This window comes from Podarcis vaucheri, assembly GCF_965113315.1.
Source record: "Podarcis vaucheri genome assembly, chromosome: 17".
Lineage (NCBI taxonomy): Eukaryota > Metazoa > Chordata > Lepidosauria > Squamata > Lacertidae > Podarcis > Podarcis vaucheri.
This window is the reverse complement of record NC_138755.1, coordinates 33385462-33399816: the sequence shown is the minus strand read 5'-3', so window position 1 is coordinate 33399816 and position 14355 is coordinate 33385462. Positions and strand designations below refer to the sequence as shown.

The 14355-nt window shown below is 44.3% G+C and overlaps 1 protein-coding gene across 1 annotated transcript in view; it reads left to right on the top strand.

Annotated features, from left to right (window-relative positions):
* Nucleotides 1–14355, top strand: part of EPHA1 (EPH receptor A1) — an 84559-nt gene that overhangs the window by 32405 nt on the left and 37799 nt on the right. The window contains exon 3 of the mRNA XM_082204669.1: nt 10091–10366. Coding sequence (XP_082060795.1) covers nt 10091–10366 — 276 coding nt within the window. The remainder of the gene's footprint in view (nt 1–10090; nt 10367–14355) is intronic.

Sequence of the window (14355 nt, the reverse complement as noted above, 5' to 3'; positions counted from 1 at the left end):
TCAGAAGGTTGGCGGTTCGAATCCCCACGACGGGGTGAGCCACCCTAGCAGTTTGAAAGCACGTCAAAGTGCAAGTAGATAAATAGGTACCACTCTGGCGGGAAGGTAAACGGTATTTCTGTGCGCTGTTCTGGTTCGCCAGAAGCGGCTTAGTCATGCTGGCCACATGACCTGTAAGCTGTATGCTGGCTTCCTCGACCAATAAAGCAAGATGAGCGCCGCAACCCCAGAGTTGGTCACGACTGGACCTAATGGTCAGGGGTCCCTTTACCTTTACCTTGTGAAATGTTCCGCGAATGACCAGAGGGGGAGCACACAAAATAATGATAGCCCACATTTTTTAATACAGTGGTACCTCGGGTTAAGTACTTAATTCGTTCCGGAGGTCTGTTCTTAACTTGAAACTGTTCTTAACCCGAAGCACCACTTTAGCTAATGGGGCCTCCTGCTGCTGCCGCGCCACCGGAGCATGATTTCGGTTCTTATCCTGAAACAAAGTTCTTAACCCTAGGTAATATTTCTGGGTTAGCGGAGTCTGTAACCTGAAGCGTAAGTAACCCGAGGTACCACTGTAGAGACCTGCACCCCAATTTCCTGTACATGAAGAAAGCAGTACACCCTTTGCCTGGGCTGCAGGAAACATGATCCCTTAGAGCTAAGAGAAATTTAATTTGACCAACTTCTATTGCTGGTTTTGGTGAAAACTTGAATTGCTGAGTTTCTCTTTTCGTTTTAAATTTAAGCCTATTTTAAAATATACTCCTTACCCTTCCCTTCCTTTATTCAAATGGTAATTTAGCCAAAAGATGGTATAAAAGATTTGCTGAAACTTGAACTCTGCACATGCACAGACCATATAGGAATTCCAATCTTGGCTGCTGGGTTCAATCTGGCTAAGAGAGAACAAGCACCACAAGTATTTAGTTGTGTTTAGTCATAATTTAGTCACACTTAGACCTACTGAAATCAGTGGGACTTAAAATTTGTCTTTGAGTATATGCAAAGTGCCTTTTACCTCATCAGTGAAACTGCATCCTGTACCCTTCAAGTTGGGGAGAATAGATTCCAGAGCCACATTCTCTGCCCGAATTGCCTAGAACTTGCCTTCTTTGCCACTATGCTGTGCAACCAAAACGTGCTCTGTCACCCTCCCCAAAAGTGGGGGAGACTATTCCTAATCTTCTCTCGCTCCACAACTCTGTTCCAGCTCCTCTTCACAAAAAGGCGGGGGACACGCCTATTTTTCATTACATTCCTCCCTCCACCTTCCTGGCCACAGATAAAGCTTTCTGCACAAATAGACAAATTCTTGCCAATTATTCAAAGTTCATTGAGATCTACATATGACCTCAGGAAACACCTATTTCCAAATACACACACGCACGTAGAAATCCCATTAATACCAATGGGAATCACCCCCCGTGTCTAATTGGTGCATGGGGATGGGCAATTTTTTCTAGTTTAAACTGCCTCTCCTCATGTGCTGCAGTCACAATAAACCACCCACTCCTGCAAATACCTAATATTTAATTTAAAAAAAAAAACAGCCATGGTTACTAATCACACTGTTAAAGTAACATCTGTTTATCATCAAGTGGATAAGTGCTTTGATTTGTGAGATCTCTGACTCCAGGCAGAGGGTATGCCTGTAAAGTTTGGGATAAGGGTACATTTAGGGTGCTTTGTGGAGGCCCAAGATTGACATGGGGGAAATTCACAGCTGCCAAAACAGGTAAACAGGTTTGGGCTAGAACATGACAATGTTTAATTTAGTCTCATCTGAAGATGATTCACCTACAGTAGAAGAGATGCATTTTCTCAATCTTGCTTCTGCCAAACATAACACAGTCATCATCTCTTTTGCAAATTTTATATTTAGCAATTGGTAATTGACTTAAATAGTTTTCTCCTACAGGAAATTTCTGTGGAATTTCTAAAGGCACCATTCCATTTGTTTGTTTGTTTTAATACAGTCACTCACCCTTTGAAATTATAGGCGTGCTTCAATATTTCTTCATGTTTGTTTGCTTTATTATTCTGTAGTACAGCATCATGCACAGTGATTGTGCTGTACAGATACTGTATTAATAATCTGAGTGTTTGATGTGTGTATGTGTGTGGAGTCTAAACTCCCAACACTCTTAGATGCCTGCCTAGTTGTGGCCGTCCCATCCAAATACTTTGAACATAAGAAAATCCCGATTTTTTGGGGGAAGCAATTTCCTATATAAAAAGGGGAGGTTCAAGTAGGATGACAAGACTTACTGGTCCTTCAGATAACCTTCTTTTATTGAGTTTGCAAACACCTAGCTAATCAGGAGCACATAGGTGCTTGCTGAAGTTCCAGCAAGTGGTTAGTTCTAGATCAACACCCAAGACTAATCCATGGCAAGTATTTAGGATATTCTCCCTCATTTTATTCTTGTTGGCGGCCTTGGGCTCAATCAGCATGTATTCAGGATGCTCTGAACTAGCCACATTGCTGTTCTTTTGGGAGAGAGACAGAGGGAAGCTACAGAAGGAGCAATCAGGTTGTGTTGTTTTAGCTTAAAGAAGGAGAAGGATGAGATGTTTTGGTTTCTGTGCTGATAAAAAAGGCTTCCTTTATTGCAGCACAGCACTCCCCCAGACCCATTAGTCTTTTTCTCCATAACCTCTGTTTCCCCAATCTCTCCCTCTCTGCTTAAACTCTGTGTCTGTGTAATTGCTCTGCCAATTGCGACTTCCAGCTACCACTACCTCTACCTGCAGTTGGCTGCCCTGCCTTCTGCCCCACCAGCCCTAGTGATCAGAATCCTGCTCCTACTGCAGGGGTGGCTAACCCCCCAGTCTGGGGACCTGATTCAGCCCCTCAAAGCAATTTTTCTGCCCTCCTCCCCTGTCTTACCAATTTACCCTATGCTAAGAGAAACAACGAGGGACGTGGGTGGCGCTGTGGGTTAAACCACAAAGCCTGCCGATCAGAAGGTCGGCGGTTCGAATCCCCGCGACGGGGTGAGCTCCCGTTGCTCGGTCCCTGCTCCTGCCAACCTAGCAGTTCGAAAGCATGAAGTGCAAGTAGATAAATAGGTGCCGCTCTGGCGGGAAGGTAAACAGCGTTTCCATGTGCTGCTCTGGTTCTCCAGAAGCGGCTTAGTCATGCTGGCCACATGACCCGGAAGCTGTATGCCGGCTCCCTCGGCCAATAAAGCGAGATGAGCGCCGCAACCCCAGAGTCGGTCACGACTGGACCTAATGGTCAGGGGTCCCTTTACCCTTTACCTTTAAGAGAAACAACAAAAAAATTAAAGAGGCACAACTCAGGGGTGGGCAGAGGTGTTTAACAACCCAGCACCCTTATAGAGATGCAAATTGCCCACCCCCTATTCATATATCCTTTGATGAGTGGGAAAGGGGATGATGCTTGTGTGCAAGAATGTGGGGTGTTCACACACAGTTTTTGCCACACGTTGCTGTTTTTCTAGGAAAAGAGGTGCTAGGACTCGCCATGAACGCCTCCCTTGTTCTCTTATAATGGCAATGGTGCCCACCTGAGAGGTGCTGGAACTGAGTTCTGGCAAATTCTAGCTGAAAAAAAGCCCTGACTACATCCATTTCTGGTAGGGAGTCCCCAGAGTGTAGGCCAAGGATCAATGCAGCCTTTAGTTGCATCTCTCTTAAGTCTTCAGGGAAAGAGCTCATTCTCGGGACTGCTAGTCGAGATCCTTCTTGACTGGACTTGCCAGGGTTTGAACATGGGATTTTTGTACATTTTAATCCCGCCCTGTCCCCCAAGGAGAACAGGGTGACTTTCATGGTTCTCCTCCAGCCCTGTTTTATTTTCTCAACAATCCTGTGAAATAGATTAAGCCAAGAGACAGTGGCTGGCCAAAGCTTCCCAGCTGAGTGTGGATTTGAAACTGGATTTGAATCTGTAATCGCTTCACCACACCACTTCTTATGTGTACAAGGTGTGCTCTCTGGCACACAGTTGTGGACTCCCCATGTGGCTTCTTTCCTTCTGGCAGAAGATCCCACCAAAATATTGAGAAGCAAGAAAACATGTCTCCACCAAGTCAGGAGTAACTACTTCAGCATTCGCAGACAGTGTTGTGTGTGCCAGATGATGGTGTTTTAGGGACAGGATAACAGCTATGTAGATAAGTCAAGAGATTGACTAGCCGGGGTTATTACTTTGTCATCACTGTAACTTACCAGTTTAATGGCCCTGTATGTTTTCGGGACATCCATTATTCAATTTAGATACTCCAGACTTTAATAGCTCAGCAGGTTTGGCTTGCATCGTTGTTCTGCTGTACGCTTGAGAAGCAAGAAAGGCTGGAAGTTCAAAGTAAGCAAGCCAAGCCTCACCCATTGTGTTCCGGGCAGGTCACCAAATCAACAAGGAGTGCGATGCAATTTGGCAGGCTCTAAGGACCTGAGATGATTGCTTAGCAATCTCCGATTCCTGATTAAAATGGGGGGGGGTGAGGGGGCTTGTTCTGGATTCTGCTAGTGTCTTATCTCATGTGTCAGCTGTGTTCAGAAGCACTCTACTTTGGAATACCACTTAACAGGGACAAGTGACCTGAGATAGCTTTCCTTTTTCCTTTTCATACTCTGCTTTTGTGCTTTCCTTTTCTTTCTTTTTTAAATTTTTATTGGAATTTTATTTACAACATAACACAAACCCCCCACCCCCCAATACACAAATCAACCCTCATTAAACGTGAACATAACATACAGTGAGCATAACATAAAGGTAAAGGTAAAAGGACCCCTGACCATTAGGTCCAGTCGTGGCCGACTCTGGGGTTGCGGCGCTCATCTCGCTTTATTGGCCGAGGGAGCCAGCGTACAGCTTCTGGGTCATGTGGCCAGCATGACTAAGCCGCTTCTGGCGAACCGGAGCAGCGCACGGAAACGCCGTTTACCTTCCTGCCGGAGTGGTACCTATTTATCTACTTGCACTTTGACATGCTTTCGAACTGTATAAAAGACTTCCTTTATCCTGTATCTGGCCTCCTTATTTACTTATTAGAAACTGTTTCCTTTATGAATAATTATTAAGATTTTTCTAATTATAACTTAAATATCCACAAAGTCTCCTGCAGACATTAATTGAAACAAGTCCAGGTATGTATTTTAGGGCACTGTTTTGTGAAGTATTCTCTGCATTTCCCCCATGCTTTTGTCTAGTGTGACCTCTAATTGCCTTTTAATCTAGCCCAGGGGTCTGCAACCTTTAAGACAAAAAGAGCCACTTGGACCCGTTTCCGAAGAAAAAAAACCCCTGGGAGCCGCAAAACCATTGTGACATTTAAAGCATGCGCGCCACTGCCCTCTGATCCAACAGCGGGTGGGAAGGTGACGTTGGGACAGTGCGTGACTAACGCACGCACTGCCCCCATGCGACATCACAGCCAGTACAGCGCCCGCCACAGTGGGGAGTGTCGGGGTGCACAATGCGCCTCCTCCCCTCGCTAGTATCTGCCCTGGAGCCGCGGCAAAGGTGTAAAAGAGCCACGTGTGGCTCCGGAGTCGCAGGTTGCAGACCCCTGATCTAGCCAGTTCAATATACTCTAACAGTTTATCTTGCCATTCCTTTTTTGTTGGCACAGTTTCTTTTTTCCAGTTTTAGCAATTAGGATCCTTGCCGCTTCTGTGGCATAGAGGAATATTTTCTGATCTTCTCTTGCTATACCTGTGTCCATTATCCCTAGTAGAAAGGCTTCTGTATTTTTCATAAAGTTATACTTAAACATTTTTTTAAGCTCATCATACACTGTGTTCCAGAAGCTTTTGATTTTTTCACAGGTCCACCAAACATGTATAAATGTCCCCTCTGTTTTACCACACCTCCAGCACAGATTTGTTTTTGTCTTATACTTTTTAGCTACTTTGGTAGGTGTTAAGTACCATCTATAAAACATCTCAATTAGGTTTTCCCTCAATACTTCACAGGCTGTAAATTTCCAGTTCTTTCTCCATAGTTCTTCCCATGCTGTTAAGTTAATGGTTTTCCCAATATCTAAAGCTCACTTGATCATTATCTCCTTGACCTGTTCGTATTTGACCTCCCACTCCAATAATGTATCATACTTTTTTATATTACCTTGGTTTTCTTTTGTAATAACACTTTTTCTAATAATGAAGGTTTGTTTGAGAAACCTTTTGTCTTATCTGTCCTGAACATTTCATGCAATTGATGGTATTGGATCCGACCCGTAAGGTGTTGTTTAATTTCCTCATAATCTTTAATTACCAATTTATTGTCTTTCCCCCTGATCAGATCTTTATATGTGGCCCATTCTAATTCCATTTTTTTTTAATTGCTTCTAGAGGTGATGCCCACCATGGTGTTTTCGGTTCTAGAAGATCCTTATAGTTTGTCCTTGTTTTTTATATTGATTTCCTTATGACATGATCTGTAAATCCCCCTAATGAGATACCTTTTATTTTAATATCATTTCTTATGGCATTCATCAATAATTCCAATAATTTCCTTTTCATACTCTGCTTTTGTGCCTTCCAAGGATGTCTTTTAGGCCACTGTTGGAGACAGTGATATAGCATAAGCAGTGTTTACATTAACACCCAGTAGTAATTGTTTTTAGTTGTTGGAATTCTAGATACTGTAAATAAATAGTAACAGGATGTGGTCTTCATATGCATGATCCATAAGACACATATTAACTCTTTTGTGCACCTTTGCAGTTATTACTAATGTTGTCAACCAATCAAATAATATTTGGTTGATTTAAAATTAATAAATGATTCATCAGTTACGTTTGATTTTTTTTAAGCATGCATATTGCCACTATTTCAGTGTAGGAGCCTTTTGAGACATTGAACGAAATGTAAAATAACTAGCAATTTAATTAATAAAATCTCACTATTAGAAGGGTCATCTTTACATTTTTAATTCTCACTCCCTTTTACAGTAACACAAGAGGGGCCTCAAAAGAAGTGGAGGGCGTGACGCGACAAGAGATATGTTCCTAAAACCTGCAGATCCATCAATTAAAATTTCCCTCGTCAATTGAAATTGGCTCCCACTGATTAAGCAGCTAAGCCTTGGGTTGATTAATCTCTTGATTAAATGAATTGCGGCTTGCAGCCCTAGTTATGACTGCACTTGAAAGGATAACTATCACTTACAGGAAAGCATCATTATGCTTATGCAGAGAGAGTATTCAAATTCAAAAACATCACCTAGGAAATTCTTAGCACTGTAAGGCTGGCAGTTCTGTACTTGCATTACTGTAGATGAGTAGCTGTCTAAGGCCACTCAGATTTTTTAAGATTTAGAACATAAGACCAAGTGGTCCATCTCATTGGGCATCCTGTTCTCACATTTGACCAACCAGATGCATGTGGGAAGCCTCAAAGCAGGACCTTTCTGCTAGGGAAATTCATGAGTCTTAGCCACACTCTGATCCTACTGCACTGCAGAAGCCGCAGCTAAGCTTTTCCAAAAGCTTTTGGAATCTGGTCCATCTGCTGATGTTAAGGAACCCTTTGAGGCTCTCTGATATGACATGTTTGCAAAACACTTCGAAGGAAAAAAAATCACTCATACCCGCTATTCTACGGAAATAGATCAGTCTATGGAAATGTCCATAATTCTGTCTGGTCCTGAGCTGTTAGGTGAATTGTTGAGGCCTGGTGTGTTCTATGTTATAAGTCAAGCACTGCTGGGAATTGTTTCTTTTTGTTTTTCAATGTATTTCCTATCAGTAAAAAAATTTTCTCTGGCACGAGCAAATTTTTAATCTGAAAGTGTGGCCCAGATAAAAAGTTTGAGAACCACTGTCCTGCACTAAGGACTTCAATCTAGGTTCTCCTATGGGTGCCCCTTCCATCTGAGTAGAGATGGATGGCTCTTAGATGGGCTACTGAGTTTTGGTGGCCCAGTTATGGAAAGATATGCCCAGAAAAACTTGCTTGGCATCTTCCTTCTTGTCTCTTTTGTGTCTAGCAAATGCCTTTTTATTTTACCATCAGATTTTAATATTGAGTATTGTTTTGTGCCGCTTTTATAAGTTTTATAAGCCTACTATATCCCTTTGTGTCTACAGTTCAGTTCTTTCATTCATTCTTGTAAACTGTCCTGGGAATTTTATTGGAGGATGCTATTAAAACTACTTTAAATAAAAATAAACGATAAATATATTAAATCCTTTTCCTGGAAATGATCGTTAAATCCAAATCCTGGAAAAGGCAGTTTGTAAATCCAAGGTGTGCTGCAAACTTCTTTCCCAGCCTTCCGACCTGAAAGGCTATACTTAGAAATACCTGTGATTTCATCTGGCGCCATCTATATGTGCAGGATGTGCTCTGCTGCCAGATTATGAGCCCTGCCTTGCTGCGCATCCTGATATGAATCAATCTGATGCTTGAGCCTTAGCCATTAAGGGCAGGTGATTCTTTCTACAGGAAGCAGCTAAGCAAATGAGCTCAGGTTGAGTGACTTGTGTGGGATAACAAACCTGGTTAATCTGTTTCTTATCCTGCCAACAAATTCTTCTCCAGCTTCCCTTGACGTGTCATCCATAACTTTATCAACCCTATCAGGTATCATTTGCCTTGCTTTTGTGTTACCTAAGAGAAGCAGCGTGCTCTCACTCTAGACTAGGATTGTGGAAGAAAGACAAGTGGGGTGTAATATCCAAAAGTGACTCCACAGAGTCACCACGGCTCATTTGTCTGTTAGCAGCCCCCCCCCCAAACACCACAGATGTTGTCTCTGCATGCAGGGAGAAGTTCATCAAAAGACAGCAATTGCACAATTTAGAGTTCATTTGCCTAATGCTCCCTTTTAAAATAACCCTTTAGGGACTGTGCCAAAATTACAAAATTCCTGATAGCGGGTGGTGGTCTTAAATCACAAGCTCTTTTGAAATAGAACCAGAGAAGTAATTTTCAAGGGAGTGCCTTTGCTTGATTGCTTCAATCTGAAGTAGGGTTCTCTCAAAGGTCTCGGAAGAATACAAAATTGTAACTTGGCCCGTTGTCTTATATTGAAGCAGCTTCTATCACTGTGGCAAAGTAATATGCAGACAGCTACATTTAACTTACACTCTTCAGACTATTTAAATAGTAATTCCTTTCATTTGCACGAGAGGGGCTAGTGAGATCTAATAGAGAAGTCTCGTAATCCCCGAATTACAACCGCCTAGATTTTTCAGGGTTGCCAGAACCAACAAATATGAATCTATAGTGGCAATAAGCCCTGGAATCCAACTTCTTCCTTCTGTCAAGGACAACAACTGTGGCTTGGCAATGCTAGCATTCGTAATAAACTTGTTTGTCTCCAGTGGGAGCCAATATGAAGGAGAAGGCACACAGGAAATAATTCTGTTGTGCTGTTATTGTTGTATCTTTTTCTGCCTGCAATTGCATTTTAAATGGATTTTTCCCCCATATGGATGCCCGCTTTAAACACAATACTTAGACTAAAATTTTCTCCCAGAAGAAGGTGGATTGATCTTGTCTTTTCTAATAAATCTATAGCTCTAGTTAAAAACAACAATGCTACACAGTATGTGCCTTTGGTATACAGATAGTCGAAAACCTGTGTATCTCAACTTGCAACACACATACATGACACACATACACAAACACTCATTTCTTCCATGAAATTTGCTTTCTGTGCTTAGATTAATGCAGTAATTCACAAAGAGGATATACTTACCCACCCACATGAACCTATATAAAACTTATGCTCTTTCCCACACCCTGCAAAGAACTTCCTCTTTCTGAACTTCTTAATTCAGGAAAGCACTGGTGATTCATAGATAAGAGACCTTGTCGATTCCTGCAGGGCAGGCTGGGTGATTAGCAATCCAGCACCTCAGAACTGGAAGGCTTGGAGAGTTGCGCTGGATGCACACCCTTCTGTTGGCAGGGAGCCAGTTGTAGGTGCTGTGAGCCATAGGCTTGTGGCCTGCGGGGGGAAAGGATCCTGCCCCTCCAAAAGGGGTTGTAGGAAGCGGCTTGAAGCAGCCATAACCTGCCTGGAAATGTGAAAAGCATGACTTCTTTGACAGCCTGATAAAACTCTCGGCTAACATGACTCTTCCCCCATCCTCTCTTTCTTTGCCCCCAGTGGAGTGAGGTGCAGGAGATCGTAAATGGCACTCCGATGTACATGTATCAAGACTGCAGCGTCCTCTCGGAAGGCGATACTGACCATTGGCTGCGGACCAACTGGATATTCCGAGCCGAAGCCTTTTCCCGCATCTACGTGGAGCTGAAATTCACCATCCGGGACTGCAAGAGCTTCAAAGGAGAGGCGGTCAATTGCAAGGAGACGTTCAACCTCTACTACATGGAGTCGGAGCAAGATGTTGGCATCCAGTTCCGCCGCGCTCTCTTCACCAAGGTCAGCAGGGGTTGCAGAGCTACAGAAAGTTTTCAAAACTTGGCTTACTCAAGAGCAGAAGGAACATCCAGTCTAAACAACAGCAGAGGGGAAGGAGAGATGAGAATGAGCAGAATGGTTTGGGAGAACCTTTGGGTGGCTGAGTTGCAAAAGTAAAGGCTTTGGGTAGGGATGTGGCAGGAAGCAAGCAAAAAAACCCAGGGTGGAGCAAGGCCATGAAGCTTGCACAGGGTGTGGAAGTAGACATTACTATATGGGCCCACCCAGATAAATTTTCTCAGGAATGAGCACTCTTTGGAGTCAGTACTGAGCCCACTGCCCTTGTAGCAGTGCCCCTTGGATTTCTGTTCCGCAAAGCTCCAGTTTTCAGCTGTGATGCAAACAGGAGAGCCTTATAATGAAAGGGGTGGGGAATGCTGTGTACAACATTACTTGGTACAACATTTTCCACATTTCCTCTTGTTCTGTTGCTTTCCCTGCGGGGTGTGGGGGAACCACTCTTATGCACTCAATTGGAGCAATCAGCAATTCATGTTTTATCACTAAAGAGCGAGTTTTCAGTCGAAAAGGAGCAGAGAAAGGGGGAAACCACTTGGACCCATGCCTAGAAAGCGTGGATTAAGAAGAAAACCACTCGGACCCATCCTTTCTAGGCTTGGGACAAGCAGAAGTATGGACAAACCCTGAGGATCTTTTTACACAGTACACATGAGTTGACCTTTGTTTGACACAGCGTGTACACAGCAAGGAGCTATGGCCAGTCACAGGTGTTTTTTTGACATAGCTGTCAACCTTCCCTTTTCTTGCGGGAAATTCCCTTATTTCAGCACCGTTTCCCGCTGCTTCCCGCTGCTATCCCGGATTGTTAGATATTCCGTAGACTGTCTCCGGGACAGGTGAGGCTGCTGATCCCTTATTTTCAAATCTGAAAGTTGACAGCTATGTTTTCTGATAATCTGTTTCTGTACGCTTTAATTTGTCACAGTCACATTCTATGTGTATGTTTAAAAGATCTTAGATTTGCATTTTAAAATATGCCATGCGAAGGGGCCCTTAGCCAAGGTTTTCAGGAGCATTTTCAGTGTGGAAACCCCTGAATTCCAGTGATGCTTGGAGCGAAGCCAAATCCTTGGGAATCAGAGCATCTAAAAGTGCAAATACCGCAGTGATCAGATGCTCATAGCAGCTTGCTTGCAAACAGATGGACAAGTGGGGAGCTATTTGCACCAATGTGCTCTTTAGTCAGATTAAGGAAAAAATGTGTCTTGGAGGCAGACAGTTTTCAGACAGGGGAAAAAATACAAAATATACCAGTTGTTCTTCATTTGGCTGGTTCTGACTGCATATTATTTGACCACAATTAAAGATTGTCAGGTATTCCACAAAGACAGGGATGCCTTTTATAGAAGGCAGCATGGAATACCTCTCCGAAAAGAGGCCACTCTTGCCCTTCAAAAGAGACTCCTGCAAACAGGAGCCGCTGTTGTCAACGGTTGCAAATGTACAATCTTCTCCTCACTCAAGAGATCCTCTTCTCTTGAGGATCAAGTCTGGAAGGAACAACGAGTCCTGTCAATCTGAAGCAGAAGAGGCTGTGCTGAGTGCAGAGGCGGAGAAAGGTGGAGACAGCGCACCCCAGATGCCATCCTTGGGGGGGTGACATCGCCGCAGGTGGTGCCCCCCCGGGATGCTCGCCACCGACCACGAACCCCCCTGGGATGCTCCCCACTGCCAGCGCACTCCTCTGGGATGCACACCACTGCTGGCGCACACCCCTGGGACACTCCCCGCCGCCGGCACACCTCAGTGGGTTCCACCTCTGGCTGAGTGCTGATTTGCTGGATTCCCAAGCAACCATGATAAAGTTTTTTCCTTCCCTGCCTGGAGCATTTTTCAGATTAAATGTAATAATTCGTTTTTTGTTTTGTTTTTTTAAGCGAGACAACAAACCAACCAACCTATCCCTGTGGATGGGTTAAATGAGCAAATAGCACTTATCTAACACTGCAGGCAGCACTATAATCAAAGACAGAACAACAGCTGGAAGGTGGATGGCCCATAAGAATTGTGGAAAGAGAAGCCAGTCGGGCAAGGAAATTAGTGGTCAATGTGAAGCAAATAAGTGCGTCATTTGATCTGAAGAGCAAAGGTGGGGAAGGTGCAAGATCTTACCCTGCAGAAGCCTAACAAGGAGAAGAGATAAGTTATGCTGGGGGCTTAGGCAAAGCTTTAAAATGGAGGTGGCTAACCTGTGGCCTTCCAGATTTCATTAGACTCCCAGTTACCATCAGCTCAGTTGGTAGAGTGTGAGACTCTCAGGGTTGTGGGTTTGAGCCCCACCTTGGGCAAAAAGATTCCTGCATTGCAGACGGTGGACTAGATGACCCTCGTGGTCCCTTCCGACTCTACAGTTGTGTGAAAAAGCCCTACCTCCTCCTCCTCCTCCTCCTCCTTCTTTGTTGAATTTATATACCGCCCTATACCCAGAGGTCTCAGGGCGGTTCACAGAAAATATCAACATAAAAACCACAATATAATCAAAATAAATACAACAACCCGCCCCCAAAAGAGCCACATTTTTAAAAGGGCCTAGGACATGTTCAATGGCCATAACATGGTCCATGGCCAGGGATGATGGGAGTTGTAGTCCAACAACATCTGGAGGGCCAGAAGTTTGGCACACCTGCTTTAAAAAGGAGTAGGGAAGTCTTTTTTGCACAAGCTCTACTGAAATGAAGGAGTGGTGTACAAAAGCCAGACTGTCCTCTTGTGCATCTCCCTTCGCCTTGGTGAAGGTTGTGCAGCCAAGTCCCTCTTCATTACAGTTCTGTGAAAATAATACTTTAAATTAGAAGTGGGGGGGGGGCAATGTGGCTCTCCAGATGTTCTTGCAGCCAAATTCCAACCACCCCCAACTATTGACTAAGCTGATTGAGACTGTTTGGAGCTGGGGTCTGACAACTTTTGCCTTAAGTAGTTGATGCGCAGTTGCCCCTTTTTGACCAGTGTTAGCTTGATAATTTGATTTGAAACACCTTCACCTGGGAAGTATTCTGCCTCAATTTCCATGCAAGCTCTTCCCAAGTTAGGGCACCTCCTACACTCCTGCTTCATGTTTTAGCAATTTGGGGTCGTTTCCCCACCGCTAAGGAGGTGGATCCAGGCGAGTGTTTCCCAAACTTGAGTCTTCAGCTGTTTTCGGACTACAGTTCCCATCATCCCTGACCGCTGATCATGCTAGCTAGGGATGATGAGAGTTGTAGTCCAAAAACAGCTGGTGATCCAAGTCTGGGAGGCACAGATCTAGGCATTGGGCCTCTCTCACTGCAGCATTATGCTTTCCTGTATTTGGGTTGTGGTACGAGCTGCGGGTGGCGCTGTGGGTTAAACCACAAAGCCTAGGACTTGCTGATCAGAAGGTCGGTGGTTCGAATCCCCAAGATGGGGTGAGCTCCCGTTGCTCGGTCCCTGCTCCTGCCAACCTAGCAGTTTGAAAGCATGTCAAAGTGCAAGTAGATAAATAGGTACCGCTGTGGCGGGAAGGTAAACGGCGTTTCCGTGCGCTGCTCTGGTTCGCCAAAAGCGGCTTAGTCATGCTGGCCACATGACCAGAAGCTGTACGCCGGCTCCCTTGGCCAGTAAAGCGAGATGAGTGCCGCAACCCCAGAGTTGGTCACGACTGGACCTAATAGTCAGGGGTCCCTTTACCTTTACCTGTGCAAGAGCCACATTCCACACAGCTGCACAGTGGGCTCTTTACGGCCTGTGAATATTGGGTATATTGTCAGGGCAGCTCAACCCCCTCCTCTCTCCTCCCTCTAAAAAGATAAATTGTCAGAGCAGCCTCCTAGTGCAATCCTATGCATGTCTGCTCCGAAGGAAGTCTCTTTGTTTTCAGCAGAGATTACTTATGTAAGATTGCAGCTTTAGCTGTTTATCAGCCTGTTCTAGAAGAGTGTGCAGAACCAAACACACCATTAGACATGATA